The sequence below is a fragment of the Perognathus longimembris genome, chromosome 17 (genome assembly GCF_023159225.1).
Source record: "Perognathus longimembris pacificus isolate PPM17 chromosome 17, ASM2315922v1, whole genome shotgun sequence".
Taxonomy (NCBI): domain Eukaryota; kingdom Metazoa; phylum Chordata; class Mammalia; order Rodentia; family Heteromyidae; genus Perognathus; species Perognathus longimembris.
Genome location: NC_063177.1, coordinates 12,346,142 through 12,363,182, shown reverse-complemented (window position 1 = coordinate 12,363,182; position 17,041 = coordinate 12,346,142). Strand labels below are relative to the sequence as shown.

At 44.3% G+C, this 17,041-nt stretch overlaps 1 protein-coding gene across 1 annotated transcript; it reads right to left on the bottom strand.

Moving 5' to 3' along the window:
• Window positions 1-270: 270 nt before the first annotated feature.
• Cenpv (centromere protein V) lies at window positions 271-16,271 on the bottom strand. Its single transcript, XM_048366722.1, has 5 exons — window positions 15,733-16,271; window positions 11,589-11,687; window positions 7,697-7,766; window positions 2,490-2,604; window positions 271-681 (listed from the first exon to the last, which is right to left on the bottom strand). Exons 1-5 carry the CDS (start codon window positions 16,101-16,103, stop codon window positions 557-559), a joined length of 780 nt encoding a protein of 259 aa, XP_048222679.1. The 5' UTR covers window positions 16,104-16,271; the 3' UTR covers window positions 271-556.
• Window positions 16,272-17,041: the final 770 nt, after the last annotated feature.

The window sequence follows — 17,041 nt, the reverse complement described above, 5'->3', positions numbered from 1 at the left end:
AAAAATAAATAAAGCCAATGAGACTCACATCATACCCTCTTTAAATCTTCCTTGACTAACTCAAGTCTCTTCTCGAACCCTACAATTCTTAACTTCACAACTCACAGAAACTATGATCACTCATAACCTAGGTGCAACTGCTATTCACTGGTCATATCTCTTCTTCCCAATTTGGTCAAAATCATTTTGGTAAGTGCTTAATAAATAGCTGCTGTTAAGTGACATGTCCCAGGGGCCAAAAATCAAAGTTCAAAGGAAACAAGGAACCACAGCAACCATGTTAAAAATGTTTATTTTCTAAAAGATCACACAAAATTTGGCAAAAAGAAGTAAAAGGGTCAACTATCCTACATCAAAGTCTGCACTATGGAAGGACAAAGAGCTGCCTAAAGGAACTGGTAGATGGAGCAAACTTCAGAGAACAAGATGGGTGCCAGACGACAGTGCCAGCAGCCTGGTCAGCCATACCATGGGCAACATCAAGGTGTCTGTCACAGGGCCTACAGAGCTGCTAGCCCCACTCATTGCTCCTTTCTGGTAAGGCAGAAGCCGAATTTCATTCTTTTGACATGTTCTTGATGGTCTTATGCTCCTTCACGGCCTTCTCCCAATCACTGCCATTGAATTCCTCAGTGACCATACTCCGCACTGTGCCCTCATCCAGGCAGTGTGGAGCAATTCCTAGAAGCAAGTGGCACAGAGAGAGAGGAGTCCCAAGAACAGGTGAGACCAGAGAACGTATTGACTTGAATAATCTCCCACCTGAAAGCATCATCATTCTACATGTGAGATTTCCAAGTGATGTGACTAAGACCTCAGTTTAGGCTACTGACATATGTGGCTTGCTGTACTAAGAAGGTCCTGGTTACCACTTATGACTTCAGGCTTCTGCCTCACAGTCTTTACCTACTAGATGGAGATCAGACTCTGAGCCAGAGTCAAAGCAGCATATATCATTTAAAACAAAGCTAAGAGTATGAGATAGTAGCCTAGAACAAACACTTGACTAGCAGCCATCGATCTCTTGTGTTAATAAAGAACTTAACACCTCCCATTTGCACAGGATCTTATGCTTCTCAAAACCCTCTCCTAGCCAGGCCCTAGTGTCTCACACCAAATAATCCTAGCTATTCCAGAGGCTAAGATCTGAGGATGGAGGTGAGACAAATCTGAAAAAGTCTTATCTCCAATTAGCCAGCAAAAGCTAGAAATGGCTGTAACTCAAGTGGTAAGAGTAGTAGCCTTGAGTGAAAAAGCCAAGTGAGAGCAAAAGCCCCAGTACTAGCACCAAAAATAAAAATCTTGCTGGGTGCTGGTGGCTCATATTCACGCCTATAATCCTAGCCACTCAGGAGGCTCAGATCTAAGAATTGCAGTTCAAAGCGAACCCCCAGCAGGAAAATCCCTGAGACTCTTATCTCTAATTAACCACCAGAGAAACTGAAGTGGTACTATGGCGCAAAGTGTTAGAGCACTAGCCTTGAGCAAAAAAGCGCAGAGACAGCACCCAGGCTCTGAGTTCAAGCCCATGACTGACAAAAAAAAAAAAAAAAAAAACCTTTCCTGCCCTCCTCCAGAAGGCAATGATTAGAACTGCCCAACTAGCTCTGCATTTACACAGGACATTATCAGTTTCTAGTTTTCCCTTACTTCACACTACAATTGGTGTTATTCTGAATAACTGTTGGTTGATTTTATTCCTACCCCTAGATCCAAGCAGGTTCTGCTTCTTTTCTGAACAAAGTTAACTTTTTCTAAATTCATTCTTTCTTTAATGGTGCTGAGGATCAAACCTAGGTAGGGCCTTATTCATCCCAAGCAATTCCACTGAACTATATCTCCAACCCAAATTTTTGTTATTGTTGTCAGCCATAGGGCTTGAACTCAGGCCCTGAGTGCGGTCCCTGAGATTTTATGCTCAAGGATAGTGCTCTACCAATTTGAGCCATAGCACCACTTCCAGTTTTCTGGTGGTTACTGTATATGAGTCTCACCAGACTTTCCTGGCTTTGAACCACAATCCTCAGATCTCAACCTCCTGAGTAGCTAGGATTACAGGCATGATCCACCAGTGCCCAGCTTAGCCCAAATTTTTTTTAAACATTAACAATAGTTCTCATTCTTGCCTCCTTCCCTCCCTTAACCACTGTCATTATTCCAGTGACTTCTACTGCTCCACAGGCCCATCTTTTCACCCATCCTTTTTCTCCCCTTCGGTGTCTTTCCCAGGGATGTGCAGCACAGTGAGCAAAAAATCATAATCTTACTGGACTCTGACAAAGACTTTACCATGTGTGACTCAGGATACTTGATGAGCCCCAGTTTTACATTCTACCAGAAGAAGAGCTATGCTGAAAAGCTCTGTTCTTCTAAAGCTGTGAAACCACCTGACCAGTCAGGAGTCTCACCAAAACACCAGTGCCCTCCTGTCCAACCAGCACTCTAACTCCAAGTACCTCAGACCTGTCAACAACTAGAGATTTACTTACCAAACCCTCCAGGGTTGGAACGGGGAGTGTAGAAGCTCTGAACACCACATTTCTTACAGAAGGTGTGCTGGGCTTTGTGTGTGTTAAATGTGTAAGTCGTTAGGCTCTCAGCTCCCTAGGGGAACAGAAACAAATGTGCTTTTTCTTAAAAAAAAAAAAAAAAAAGGATTACTTTTTATGTCATTTAAAGAATAAATCTTAGCTGGGTCCAGGTGGCTCAATACCTGTAATCTTAGCTACTCAGGAGGCTGAGATCTGAGCTAGAGCAGGAAAGCTGGAGAGACTCTTTTCTACACATAACCACCAAAAAGCCAAAAGTGGAGTTGTGGCTCAAGTGGTAGCAGTAGCTAGCCTTGAGCCCAAAACAAACAACTCAGGGACAGTGCCCAGGCCCTGAGTTCAAGTCCCAGTAATGGCACCAAAATAAATAACTTTTAAAAGAGTTAATGGGGAGGCTGGGAATGTGGCTTAGTGGTAGAATGCTTGCCTATCATGCATGAAGCCCTGGGTTCAATTCCTCAGTACCACATAAACAGAAAAAGCCGGAAGTGGGGCTTTGGCTCAAGTGGTAGAGTGTTAGCCTTGAGCAAAAGGAAGCCAGAGACAGTGCTCAGGCCTTGAGTTCCAAGCTCCAGGACTGCCAAAAAAAAAAAAAAAGACTTAATGGGAGAATCTTTTGCAGGACTCTCAGGATTTTAAGTACAGGTCCTCTTTCTCATAAAAGATTGGAAAAGCTTGAACCACAATCCTCTGGATTTCAGCAGGTAGCTAGGATTATAGACAGAAGCAATAGTGCCCTACTAGGATAAGGTTTCTTATCATTGTTATGCCTCTTTATATTTCTTATATGTCCACTAGACACCACCCAACACCATGAGAGTACAAGACCCACACAAATGCTGAGCATACTAAGTTTTTTGTTTGTTTTGCCAGTCCTAGGACTTGAACTCAGGGCCTGAGCATTGTCCCTGGCTTCTTTTTGCTCAAGGATAGTACTCTACCACTTGAGCCACAGAGCCATTTCTGGCTCTTTCTATATATGTGGTGCTGAAGGATTGAACCCAGGGCTTCATGTATACAAGTCAAGCACTCTACCACTAGGCCATATTCCCATCCCTATGTTTTGATTTTAATTAATTAATTTATTTTGCCAGGCCAGGGGCTTGGACTCAGGGCCTGAGCACTGTCCCTGGCTTCTTTTTGCTCAAGGCTAGCACTCTACCACTTGAGCCACAGCGCCACTCCTGGCCGTTTTCTGTATATGTGGTGCTGGGGAATTGAACCCAGGGCTTCCTGTATATGAGGCAAGCACTCTTTGCCACTAGGCCATATCCCCAGCCCCTAGGTTTTGATTTTAAGAGACAGTTTTCACTATGTTGTCTAGACTATTCTTAAACTCCAAGGATCAAGCAATCTTCTGCCTCAGCTCCCCAAACAGCTAGAGTTACAGGTGTATGCCACTAGGAACTTACAAAAATAACACCCTTGCCAGGCACCAATGGCTCCCTTCTGTAATCCTAACTACTCAAGAGGCTGAAATCTGAGGATCATGGTTCAAAGCCAGCCCAGGCAGAAAAGTCCCCATGAGACTCTTATGTCTAATTAACCACTCAAAAACCAGAAGTGGTACTGTGGCTCAAGTGGTAGAGCACTAGTCTTGAGCACAAAGAGGCTCGGGGACAGCATCAGCCCCACAACCAACAAAAAAGAAGAAATAAATAAAAAACAAACCCTGAGGAGCCTTTTCTCACTCCATAACTTTGTCATCATACAAACAGCAAAGACAACTACCAAGCAGTCCTAAACCATCAGTTAGATGATTATACATTTCCCTCAAGGAATTACCAGGAGGGATGATAGAATGTCTCATTTATTACTAGAAGTCAACCAATGACATCCAGACCCCCATACTGTCCATCCATCAACCTGACCAGTGTCCCCTGCTCCCCATTAGAACAGACCATAATCATCAAAATATACTATTAGCTTAGCTACTTTGATCATTTCTTCTGACTTTTTCCTGAGCACAGATCACCAATGAAGCACCATGTTGACAAATCTAACAGCTACTTCTCCCAACCACAAGATTCTTACCTTGGATTCTATAGCATTTCTTCCATTTTAAAACATTTGCCCCTGTGGATTCCATGTTCTTTGGTTTTTATCCTTCTCTAGCCCTTCTGCTTGCTTCTTGTCCTCTTCTGTTCAGCCCAGGGATGTCTACTGACCTCTCCCTGTTCTGGTTACTTATCTCTAGCTGACCTCATCAACTCTAAACACCAATATATCAGTAACTCCCAGATTGGTAGCTCCAACTCTGATCTCTCAGAACTTCAGACCTGTAGATCCAGCTGCCCATTTCCTATGTCTTGATGACCATTCAAAATTGACTGAATTTGTTCAAAACAGAATTCTTGGTCCCACTCTAACTGCCCATACCTGCTTGTCCCATAGGGTCTGACTATTCAACTAGGTGCTCAGGCCTAATATCTTGGATTTAACATTCACTCCTTTTGCTTTTTCCTCATCTTCACAGGCAGTCCTTTCATAATTCTGTTCACTTGCCAGTACAACAGTAGTTCTTAAAGTGTGCTCCCAGGACAAGCAGCATTAGCATCACTTGGGAACTAGTAAAATGTATGAATTCTTGGGTCCAATTCCAGACCTACAGAAAGAGAAATGAGGCCCACAATCCATGTTAATATGTGCTCCAGGCACTTGCCCTCATAATCTCTTGCTTCATTTAAACCCATTCTCCCTTTAGAGCTGGAAAAATATTAAATACTGAGTCAGGCTTTGTCACTACCCAGTTTACAACCTTTCATGGGCCTTGTACTGCCTGAAGCATAAATGCCCGCTCATCAACTTCTGCCTACTGCTCCAACTCTACCTCAAGCCTCTCTTCCAACCTCATACCACAAAAACTACCACAATCAGCCACAACTGTCCCTCTTTGGTTCATGCATTGTAACCCCTGGCACTGAACACCCATTTGGCCTAGACACTCTCCTCAACTGTCTCTGCCCTCTGCCCTCAACTGTCTACATCATCCTGACTGGAACTCCAGAGGGAAAGAAGCCATAATTATTCCTTATCATATGGCCTGACTTTAATTCTCTACACAGCCTTTCACTCTCAGATCTTTTTTATGTATAGTCTCTCTACCTATAACATATAAATTCCAAGAAAACAAGAACATAATCCACAGTGCCTGGTACATAACAGGTCCCTCATAAGTAAGAGGTTGTATTTATCTTAATCAGAAAAGTGCTCCTTTGATGCCGGGGAAACAAAAAAACTGTGCCCTGGAACACGAGAAAAACATGGACAAGGAGACCTAATGAGGAAGAAAACCCCAGAGCACCAATTCCCATAAGCCCAGAGCTGCACTTACTGGTGTCCTCAGGAACCTCTCACCACAGGTGCTTGGGGAAAAAGCAGAAGGGGGGGGGGGGACTACAGCCTCCTGCAGGCAGTAGAAGAAACATATTGGAACCCCATGGCTTATAGGAAAGGTAAAGAAAGGTGTGCTACCCACCTGGCATATCTCCCTGCCACCAGACTTCCACACTGAGCAAGGTGTTATTGAAGGATCCAAAGGGAGCCAGACACCACTGGTGCATACCTGTAATTCTAGCCACTCAGGAGGCTAGGATCTGAGGATAGTAGTTCAAAGCCATCCCAGGCAGGAAAATCTGTAAGATTCTTATCTTCAATTAACCACAAAAAAGCCAGAAGTGGAGCTGCAGCTCAAGTGGGAGAGTGCTAGCCTTGATTTTAAGAAACACACACACAAAAAAACAAACAACAACAACAACAACAAAAAAAACTAAAGGACAGAGCCCAGGTTCAGAATTCAATCCACAGTACCAGCATAAAAATAAATGCAGATGGGCTAGGAATGTGGCTTATTGGTAGAGTGCTTGCTTAGCATGCATGAAGCCCTGGGTTTGAGTCCTCATTATCCACATACACAGAAGAAGCTGGAAGTGGCACTGTGGCTCAAGTGGTAGAGTGCTAGCCTTGAGCAAAAAGAAGCTCAAAGACAGTGCCCAGCCCTTGAGTTCAAGCCCCAGGACTGGCAAATAAATAAATAGATAAGTAGATAGATAGATAGATAGATAGATAGATAGATAGATAGATAGATAGATAAATAGAAAGACAGACAGACAGACAGATAAGATAGACAGATAGATGATTAAATGAAAAGAAAAACACTAGGTCCAGCAATACATGCCTATAGCCTTAGTTACTTAGGATTAAGCAGAAAGACTGCTTGAGTTCAACAAGACAGGCTAGGTAACATAGCAAGAATGAGAAAGAGATCAAGACAGAATAGGGGCTGAGAATGCAGCTTAGTGGTAGAGTGCTCACCTAGCATACATGAAGCCTGAGGTTCAATTCCTCAGTACCACATACATAGAAAAAGCCAGAAGTGGAGCTGCGGCTCAAGTGGTAGAGTGCTAGCCTTGAGCAAAAAAGCTCAGGGACAGTGCCCAGGACTAGCAAAAAAAAAGACATAATAGGAGGGGGAGGGAAGGAGGGGGAGGGGAGGGAGTAAGATAAAGACACCTGCATATAGGCAACTAGAGTCCCACATTTGGGATTAAATCTCATCCACTCAGAATGACCAAGACTACCCAGGGCTTCATGTATACGGGGCGATCACTTTACCACTAGGCCATATTCCCCGTTGCCACCCATTTGGTCAATCGTTCCGTTGTAGTACTAAGGTTTAAACTCAGGATCTTGAGCTAACATTTTACCACTTGAGCCATGCCCCAGCCCTTTTTTGCTTATTTTTTCAGATACTGGGTCATGCTTTTTTGCTAGGGACAGTCTCTGACCATGATCCTCCTATTTAATACATCCTAAGTAGCTAGATGACAGGCACACACTACTATACACTGCCTGAGTTTATTTTCTGATTCTTTGAATTTGAAAATGTTTCCATGATGATATCAATGAACCTTCTAAAATGAAGAAAAGCTGAACAAGATGGCCTACACCTGTAATCTCAGCATTTGGAAGGCTGAGGCAGTAAGTTGACAGTTCAAAGCCAATATTTAACTACATAGAGGCCCTGTTTCCAAATAAAGAAATAAGTGAAAATAACAAAAACCATGTGAACCCCAGAGAGGCCTTATACCTCCCATTCCACAGGGAGTTCATTTTTGGGTTTTAAGCCCTTTGACTTCAGTACTAACCTTCAGGAGCTTGAAGCGAGAAGCTGGAACAATGAAGTGTCTATTCTGCTTCTTCTTGCAGATGCTGCAGCTACAGAAAGACAGAGACAAACCCAAATTGTGAACAGCCTCTTTCAGCACCAACTAGAGATGGAGCAGTGAAGCAGATGGACTGGACACCTGGGGCCTTTGTGTGGTGACAGAGGCCAGGAGGCAGACCCAGAGCCACAAGTGAAACCACCCTCCGTAAGCAATCCAGACCAGCAGGACCACATTTCTGTTACCCAGCCCTGAGTCATCACAGTGTAGGGAAACAATGGATTTTAAAGACAAATATTGCCATGATCTTAGGCCTAAGACATCTAAGATATCCATACCAAAACTGAACAAGGACAAGGTTTCCTTCTTTCTTCATCTAAACATCGGAAAATCTAGGTCTCAGAAATACCAAATTGGAAGAATCCATTCTTTCGTTTATGAAAGTGATAGGAAATGTTTAGGAAGATAATACATTAATATTCTTTGAATAGACCAAAAACAGAATCATTCTTAGAATAAGACCCAAATCCACTCTTTTTTCCCCCACAGGCAAGAAATTTTTCATTATCTTATGACAAAATCCACTCTGCATGTATGTCTGTGTGCACACGGACACACATGTGTTATGGATTGTGAATCCAGAAATCCAGAACCTGACATATACTAAGTAAATACTCTACTATTGAGCTACACCATAAATCCTTCAATTGATCTTTTCAAAAATTCTGACTTGGGAAAAAAATTATACTAAGTGAAGTGAGCCAGACCCAAAGAAACATGGACTGTATGGTCTCCCTCATAGGGAATAGTTAGCACAGGTTTAGGCTAGCCACAGCAGAAGATCACAAAAGCCTAACAGCTATGCCCTTATGGACGCACAAGATGATGCTAAGTGAAATGAACTCCATGTTATGGAAACGACTGTTATATCACTGTTGTAATTACTTTCAACATGCCATGTGAAACTGTAGCTTCCTATTGTTGATGATCCTCTTGTATCCCCTTCCTGTGGTTGTACCCACACTATCACTGTATCTTATCTGAGTACACTGGATACTGTATATACTGGTATTAGAACTAGGGAAGTGAAAGGGAATATTAAAATCGAGAGACAAAGGATAAAAAGACAAACAACTCCATAAGCAATACTTGCAAAATCATTTGGTGTAAACCAACTGAACAACTCATGGGGGGAGAGGGAAAGGGGGAGGAGGGGGGAATGAGGGAGTAGGTAACAAACAGTACAAGAAATGTACCCAAGGCCTAACGTATGAAACTGTAACCTCTCTGTGTTTTTTTGTTTGTTTGTTTTTGTTTTTTGGCCAGTCCTGGGGCTTGAACTCAGGGCCTGAGCACTGTCCCTGGCTTCTTTTTGCTCAAGGCTAGCACTCTGCCACTTGAGCCACAGCACCACTTCTGGCCATTTTCTGTATATGTGGTGCTGGGGAATTGAACCCAGGGCCTCACGTATACGAGGCAAGCACTCTTGCCACTAGGCCATATTCCCAGCCCGAAACTGTAACCTCTCTGTACATCACTTTGACAATATAAATAAATAAATAAATAAATAAATAAAAATTCTGACTTGGGCCAGCCTGGGCAGAAAAGTCTGGGAGACACTTATCTCCAATAAGCTACTCAGAAAAAGCCAGAGTTGGCACTATGGCTCAAGTGGTAGAGAACTACCCTTGAGTACAAAGAGGCTCAAAAACTTTATCCAGGCCCAGAGTTTAAGTCCCAGAACAGGCCCCACACACACACACCAAAAAAAAATCTGACTTGGCCAGGCACAAATGGCACCTGTAATCCTAGGGAGGCTGAGATCTGAGGATCGAAGTTCAAAGCCAGCCCAAATAGGAAAGTCCATGAAACTTAGAAAGCCAGAAGTGGCACTATGGCTCAAGTGGTAGAGTGCTAGCCTTGAGGAAAAGAAGCTCAAGAACAGTGCCTAGGCCCTGAGTTCAAGGCCTAGGACCAGAAAAAAAAATCTGACAGGCCAAGCACCAGTGACTTACACCTGTAATCCTAGCTACAAAGGAAGCTGAGATCTGAGGATCTCAGTTCAAAGTCAGTCCAATTAGAAAAGTCCATGAGACTCCTTTCTCCAATTAACCACCAAGAGAGCTGAAAGTAGAGATGTAGTTCCAATAGCAGAGCTCAGGCTTGAGCAAAACAGCTCAGCCACACCAGTGGCTCACACCTTAGATTCTCAGGGAAAGCACCCAGGTCCTGAGTGAGTTCAAGCCCCAGAATCAGCACACTTACATACACAGAAATATAATAAATAGATTATACATTTAGAATTTCTGCAATGAGAACTGGTGAGATACAACCCTTGCATAGGTAAGCTCACAACCCTTGGAAAAGTGAGCTGAAGTTTACACTTTGTGTGTGTGTATAAGTATGCACACACATGCTGGTCCTGGGGCTGGAACTTGGGAGCTGGGCACTGTCACTGAGCTTTTGTGTTTAAGACTACATACAGCTCTACCACTTGAGCTACAACTCCATTTTTTTTCTTAGGATGGGATCCTCTAATAAATTATTCTACAGTATTTCTTTCCAGGGCTGGATTCTACTATTAACAGCTTATCCATTTCTACATTTGTATCTAATGTATTTCTTATTCATATATAATTCATGCACCATTTAGAGGCAAAAAGGATTGCTGTTGAATAATTAGGTACTTGCCAACAACTGGTCCAGAAGCCAGAGACTGTAGTCCTTGCTCTACCATGCCAGGGAAGGTGCTGAGACGCGGACCCTCAAGCACTGGGCTTGAGGGACACACCTATAATCCTAGCTACTTAGGAGGCTGATATCTGAGGATTGCGGTTAGGCAAGAAAAGTCTAAACTACTCAGAAAAAAATGCAAGTGGTGCTGTAGCTCAAGCAGCACAGTGCTAGCCTTCAGTAAAAAGTTCAGGAACAGCTCCCAGATCTTGAGTTCAAGTTCCAGGACCAGCAAAATAAAAACCAGGTCCTCCACTAAGCCTGGTGTACCACCTGCCTTATCTCAGGAGCAAAGCAAGAGATACATTCATGGAGAGCTTCCAGATATAAACTCCCTTCATTCATTGGCCTCACACTCGGATATACACTCTCTTCACTCATTGGCTTCATACCTCCTCAAGGCTAGATTTCTACAAGAGGCTTCTGCACTGGGCAATGATAGCTCATGCCTGTAATCCTAGCTACTCAGGAGGCTGAAATCTGAGGACCATGATTCAAAGCCAGCCAATGCGGAAAAGTACGGGTGACTTATCTACAAAAAAACTATCAAAAAACCAGAAACAGAGCTGTGTTCAAAGTGGTAGTCTTGAACACAAAAGCTCAGAGACATCACCCAGGCCCTGAGGTTATGTCCCAGGTGCAAAAAAACAAGGCTTTTGCTATCAAGTACTTTCACTCAGAGGCCAGTCCAAAGAATCCTGCTGTGTTTCATGTGGAGTTGTGCTTTAGGAGCTGGGGGGGGGGGGGGGGGGGGAACACACAGACACAGGTACCTGAACCCACATGTTCATGCTCCTGAACACGAACACACACACACACATACACACACACACACACACACACCATTATTTTTTAACTTCTACCTTAAAAAAATATATTATTGAAAATGTCAAGCCATATTCAAGGAAAAAGAAGAGCTCAATGAACACTTATGTCTCCACCCTGATTTCAACTATCGGCTCTGGGCCAGTGTTATTCATCTACATCCCACCTCCCCAGATTATTTCTGAAGCACTGTATTTGAACTCTAATTTTTGTTAAGCCAATTTATTTGTTTGTTTGTTTATTTCTGCAAACACTCTTGCCACTAGGCCATATTCCCAGCCCTGTTAAACCAATTTAAGAAGAGAAAAATACTCACTTGCAGTCAAAGATATGTAAATCTGCTGAAGCCCAGACTTCAAAACGAACAGCTCCACAGTGGCAGCCTCCCGTGTGCTTTACCAGGCCCTGGTATTCACTAAATGAAACAAAACCCAGAAAGATAAGAATTCCTAACCGTTAGGCAGAAAGGCCTTATGGCATGGCTCCTTCCCACTCTCTTTTTGTTGTTGAAAGAAAGGCAGGTTGGAATGCAAGTCTTTTCTATAGGCTAAACAAATAGATTTCTGCTTTAAAGAGGCAATGAAGACTATAAAAGAAAAATGGGTTTCGTGCCTTCTTTGTTTAAAAGCTCTCTTGCTATACTTTAAATTTTACTAAAATTACAAAGCCTTCTCAGATTTCAGAAAAATCTCAGGAAGGAGAGGTTCCCCATCCCATCAGCCAAACATTTTTATGTATACATCCAGGGAATAGTAAAGAAAAACCTCCTAAGATAAACACTAAGTGAAAAGAAGTAAACAAAATACAGCAGCCATGGCTGCTGCCCCTGCAACCTTAAGCAGCCATTCAGCAAATGACCCAAATAATATTTAATTTTGATTGTGATAAGAATGACAAGAGCTGCTATGAAAAAGTTGTCAACAAGAAAAGCCTTCTGAGACAATAACAAAGGCTGTTGTACTTCTGTTCATTTTCTCCTCTGGTTTTTTTTTTCATAAAAATGACTTTTTATATAACTATATCCATTTCATACAATTTTGAGCCTTTTAAGACAGATAAGCCAGGCCCCAAACTGAACATTAAGATCTAACATAATAAAACCATTTTCTAAAAGGACTGAACACCCTCAGCAATAATAGGGAAACATTTCCCTGTATCTTTGAGCAATAATCACAGGAAAAAATAACACATTGATGCTTTAATTTGCCATATATTTAAAACTATTTTCTCAGGTTTCCTTACAAACTAATATATTTCAATTCCTTCTTGCATATACAACTAATGCTTATTGTAAAAAGTATTACTTTGTAAAAAGTTTATTTGATAATGTTCAAAGCAGTATTATGGACTATCCATTACTCCAAACACTTTTTCTATAAAATAATATTTTAACAAAATCAGTACCATCTTTTCATATAAAACATGTGGGTTTACCAACAGTATATAACTAAAACCAAACAACTACCCAACATATAAAGGTCAAAAATTGACCTCTCAGTGGAATACAATAGCTCAAAAGCTATGTATGTACATTCATATAAGACTACTGCCGACATATTGTCTAATATTGACATTACATTTAAAGCCCTAGGCGAATTTTCTTGGGCTTGGCCACGTGGCTACTGTATATGTTCTTGATACATTGTATATTGTATATATGTCTACCTGACCTAGAGAAGGGAAAGAAAAACAGGGCGTAAGATATCACAAGAAATGTACACACTGCCCAACTATGTAACTGTACCCTTTTTGTATAACACCTTGTCAAAAAAATTTGTGTTCAATTAATAAATAAATTAAATTTTTTAAAAATGTGAGTTTAAAGAAAGATAGCTGGTCACAGTGGCTCATGTCTGTAATCCTAGCTACTTGAGAGTTGAGGTTGGAAGGTTTGAGGCTACCCAGGCAAAAGTTTGCAAAACTCCATTCTTCATCAACATTATGTTGAAGGATCAAGCTGTAGGCTTCCCAGGCATAAATGACATACTCTAACTCATACAATAACTAAAAGAAGCCAGAAACCAATGGCTCGTGTGTAATCCTAATTACAGGAGGGTGATATCTGAAGATTGAGATCAGAAGCCAGCCTGGGCAGAAAAGTCTGTGAGATTCTAGTTCCAATTAATCACCAAATGCTGAACTGGAAGCATAACTCAAGTGGTAAAATGCCACTGTGGCTAAAAAAGTCAAATGAAATAAAGGTCCTGGGGCTGGGGATATAGCCTAGTGGCAAGAGTGCCTGCCTCGGATACACGAGGCCCTAGGTTCGATTCCTCAGCACCACATATACAGAAAACGGCCAGAAGCGGCGCTGTGGGTCAAGTGGCAGAGTGCTAGCCTTGAGCGGGAAGAAGCCAGGGACAGTGCTCAGGCCCTGAGTCCAAGGCCCAGGACTGGCCAAAAAAAAAAAGAAATAAAGGTCCTGATTTCAAGCCCAATACCATCGTGGAAAGAAAAAGAAAAGGGAAAAAGAAGACCTCAAAGCAAAAAAGACTATAAGGCTGGGTGCCAGTGGCTCACACCTACAATCCTAGCTATTCAGAAAGCTGAGATCTAGAGGATTGCTGTTCCAGATGAACCTAGCCTCCGTCTCCAAAATAACCAGCAAATAACAGGCCTAGAGATGTGGCTCACGTGGTAAAGTGCGAGCTGAGTTAAGCAAACAAGTCAAGAAACTGAAGGCTGAGTTCAAACCCCAGTATTTTAAAAGACACAGAGAGAGAGAGAGAGAGAGAGAGAGAGAGAGGGAGGGAGGGAGGGAGGGAGGGAGGGAGGGAGGGAGGGAGCACGCTGGATGCCTATGCTCATTGCAGCTCTTGCCTGCAATCCTAGGTATTCAGGAGGCTGAGATCTGAGGATCAAGGCTCAAAGCCAGCCTGGGCAAGAAAGTCCATAAGACCATCTCCAATTAATCACAGAAAAAGCCAAAAATGGAGAAGTGGCTCAAGTGGTAGAGTGCCTTGCGCACAAAGCTCAGGGACAGCACCTAGGCCCAGAGCTCAAGTTCCAGGACCAGGAAAAAAAAAAAAGGCTAGGGTCATAACTCAAGTAGAACAACTGCCTAGTGAATGCAATGGCCTGCCTTTGAACTTTCCATTTTCTGCCTCAGCCTCAAGAGTGCTGAGAATACAGGCAGGCACCACCACACTTAGCCATGACAACAGTTTTAATGTCTTTTCTATATCATTATGTTGGTTTCAGTATTTTTAAAAATTACTTTTAGGAATAAAAAATGTTTGCGTGGGCTGGGAATATGGCCTAGTGATAAAGTGCTCGCCTTGAATACATGAAGCCCTGGGTTCCATTCCTCAGCACCACATATATAGAAAAAGTCGGAAGTGGTGCTGTGGCTCAAGTGGTAAAGTGCTAGCCTTGAGCAAAAATAAGACAAGGACAGTGGTCAGGCCCGGAGTCCAAGCAGGAGGACTGGGAAAACAAAACAAAACCCAAACATTTTTACATTTCACATTCTTGGGGGAGGAGGGAGGGAGCTGAACTGAACTCAGGACCCCAGGACCACTTGAGCCATACATACCCCATGGCCCTGAATTTTACATTTCTATAGGTTCTTTATGTTCTTCATACCAATCAGCAGATACACAGATACACAACAGGTGTTCAACAAATACTTGATGAATATTTTAACTGTTCAATTTATACTCAATGAATGGAAAAGTGTGTAGAAAAAAAATAAATATTCCACTTTTGAGAAGATGCACCAAACTAACAGAATTAGAGGAGTAAGCAACTTTGGGGTTATTATGCAATTGTTACCTTAGCCTTGTCTCAGGTGTGTGTGGTTTTTTTTTTTTTTTCCTTTTCATAAAATAACTGACAATGAGACATATACTACTTGGGCTTTAAAGTATTTCTCGGTAGTACAGTGGTACAAGGACCTACATCACATTTGGAAAACGGCAGGCAGCCCTGGCCAGAGTGGTTGACAGCTCTTTTCTACATCAAGGACCTCTGAGATCCCCATGTGCCCATCTAAGAGGCTGGAAGCTCTTTTCCTGCAGAAGCAAGATGGAAGAACACAGAAGGGAGCAGGGAGAGCCGGAGTCAGTGGAGAACATAAAGGCTGGTCCTCGCATCCCCCCCCCACGCCCCCCGCTTTTCGCGCGCTTCCCTCCGGGACCAACACCAGCGATGCCCCGCGCCCCTGGAGACTGCCCGCAACCACAACACGGAGTCTCTTCCCAGTCGATTCACCGCTGCCCAAGTTTCTACATTCGAGAATGCGGGAGATCGCGGGCTGCGCGTCCTTTGTCCCCGTCCTCGTCACAACCCCCACCTCGCGTTAGGAAGAAAGGAAAAAAAAAGTCCCAGCGCGCGCCCAGAGCGAGCTCCGCGCGAGGCCCCTGCGCCCCGGGCAACCCGGGCATCGCTCGGACTCAGCTGACTGGCGTCTGCCCCGGCGCCGAAGGCGCAGGGGTGTCGGGTGGCCCCGCCGCACTCACAAGGTGTCCAGCAGGAGCTTGGCAGCGCCCTCGAAGTTGAGCCTCTGCCGCTTCTGGAACGTCTCCCAGCGCTCCCGCTGCTCGCCCAGGTCGAGAGCGGACTCCGAGGACGTCGGGGTCGCCGGGGTCGGGGGCGGCGGCGGCGGGAGCTCCCCGGGCGGCAGAGGCTTCTTGCAATCCGCCTCCGGGGCCTGCGGCAGCTTCGCCGGCGGCTGTCTGCTGGCCTTCCGTTTCCCGCCCCCGGCCCCTCTGGTGGAGCGCAGCGAACGACTATCGCCAGGGGCCGGACCTGCAGCCACGGGGGCCCCAGACGACCCCGAACGCTTCGGTTCCCGTAACTGGGAGGCTCCGGCGGCCCGTGCCCGCCGCATGGCTTCCGCAGCCTGGCGCGCAGGCCTCGCAACGCTGCGCGTCCCCGCCGGCCCCAGCGCGCTCCCGCCCCCGACTGTCCGCAGGCGGAGGGTGCACCGCGTCCTGCAACCCCGGGCCCCGCGCCGGACTCTCTAGCGGCGCCCAACTGCCAGACGCCGGACCGTGGGACCCACACCGCAGGCCACGCGAACCAGGAACCTGCACCTGCCGGCAGCGTCCCCCAGGTCTTAAGGAGACTGCGCCCCGGGCCTCGGCTCGCTAACACCGCCTCCAGCCCGCTAGACCTGCCAGGTGCCTGCGCCCGCCCCCCTCGTCCCCCCCCCCCCCCCCGGAATCCTCACTGACCCGGAGAGTCAGGCCTGAATTCAGTCACACATTAACTCAAGTTCGTGGCCTAGAAGAAGACACGATCTGCTTGGCCGAAGCCATCACGCGTCCTCCCGTGGCTTAGATGCCAGCAGAATCCTAGTTAAGTCTTTCCTATCACTTTATGCAACGGTGTCCTGGGGATCTCGATGGTCAACAGATTTCATTTTTATCTTAAATAAAGGAACGAATTCTGGATAAAAGTCCAATTGTATGGTCTTACGCAATAAACATGGCAGAGTGTGTTTATAAAGACAAAAAAAGAGAACCCTTGGTGGAACATGCCAGGGGCAGAGAAAATTATATGGCCTGGGAAGTCGTTTTGGTACATAAGACACATAGCTTTCTTCCCAGCCTCCTGCCTATATCAATTTTGTATAACCAGAGAATGATATAAATTTGCAAATGGCTCTTGGCAGAAAAGTTCCACACCCTGCATTTTGCTGTTTTATGCCTTTCTTCAAAAAATAACATCTGTTACTTGTTTCTCTACATTTTCTCTTTTACTTGAATTTTCCTCCATTACTTCCCTGATTTTATTCATCTTATCTTTTTAAAAATTTTGAGTCAG

Coding starts and splice junctions, on each gene's coding strand:
- Cenpv (XM_048366722.1), bottom strand. CDS start 16,103: ATGCGGCGGGCACGGGCCGCCGGAGCCTCCCAGTTACGGGAACCGAAG. Junction 2,605..7,696: donor CTCGCTTCAAGCTCCTGAAG/GTTAGTACTGAA, acceptor CTGTTCCCCTAG/GGAGCTGAGAGCCTAACGAC. Junction 682..2,489: donor TTCCAACCCTGGAGGGTTTG/GTAAGTAAATCT, acceptor ACTTGCTTCTAG/GAATTGCTCCACACTGCCTG.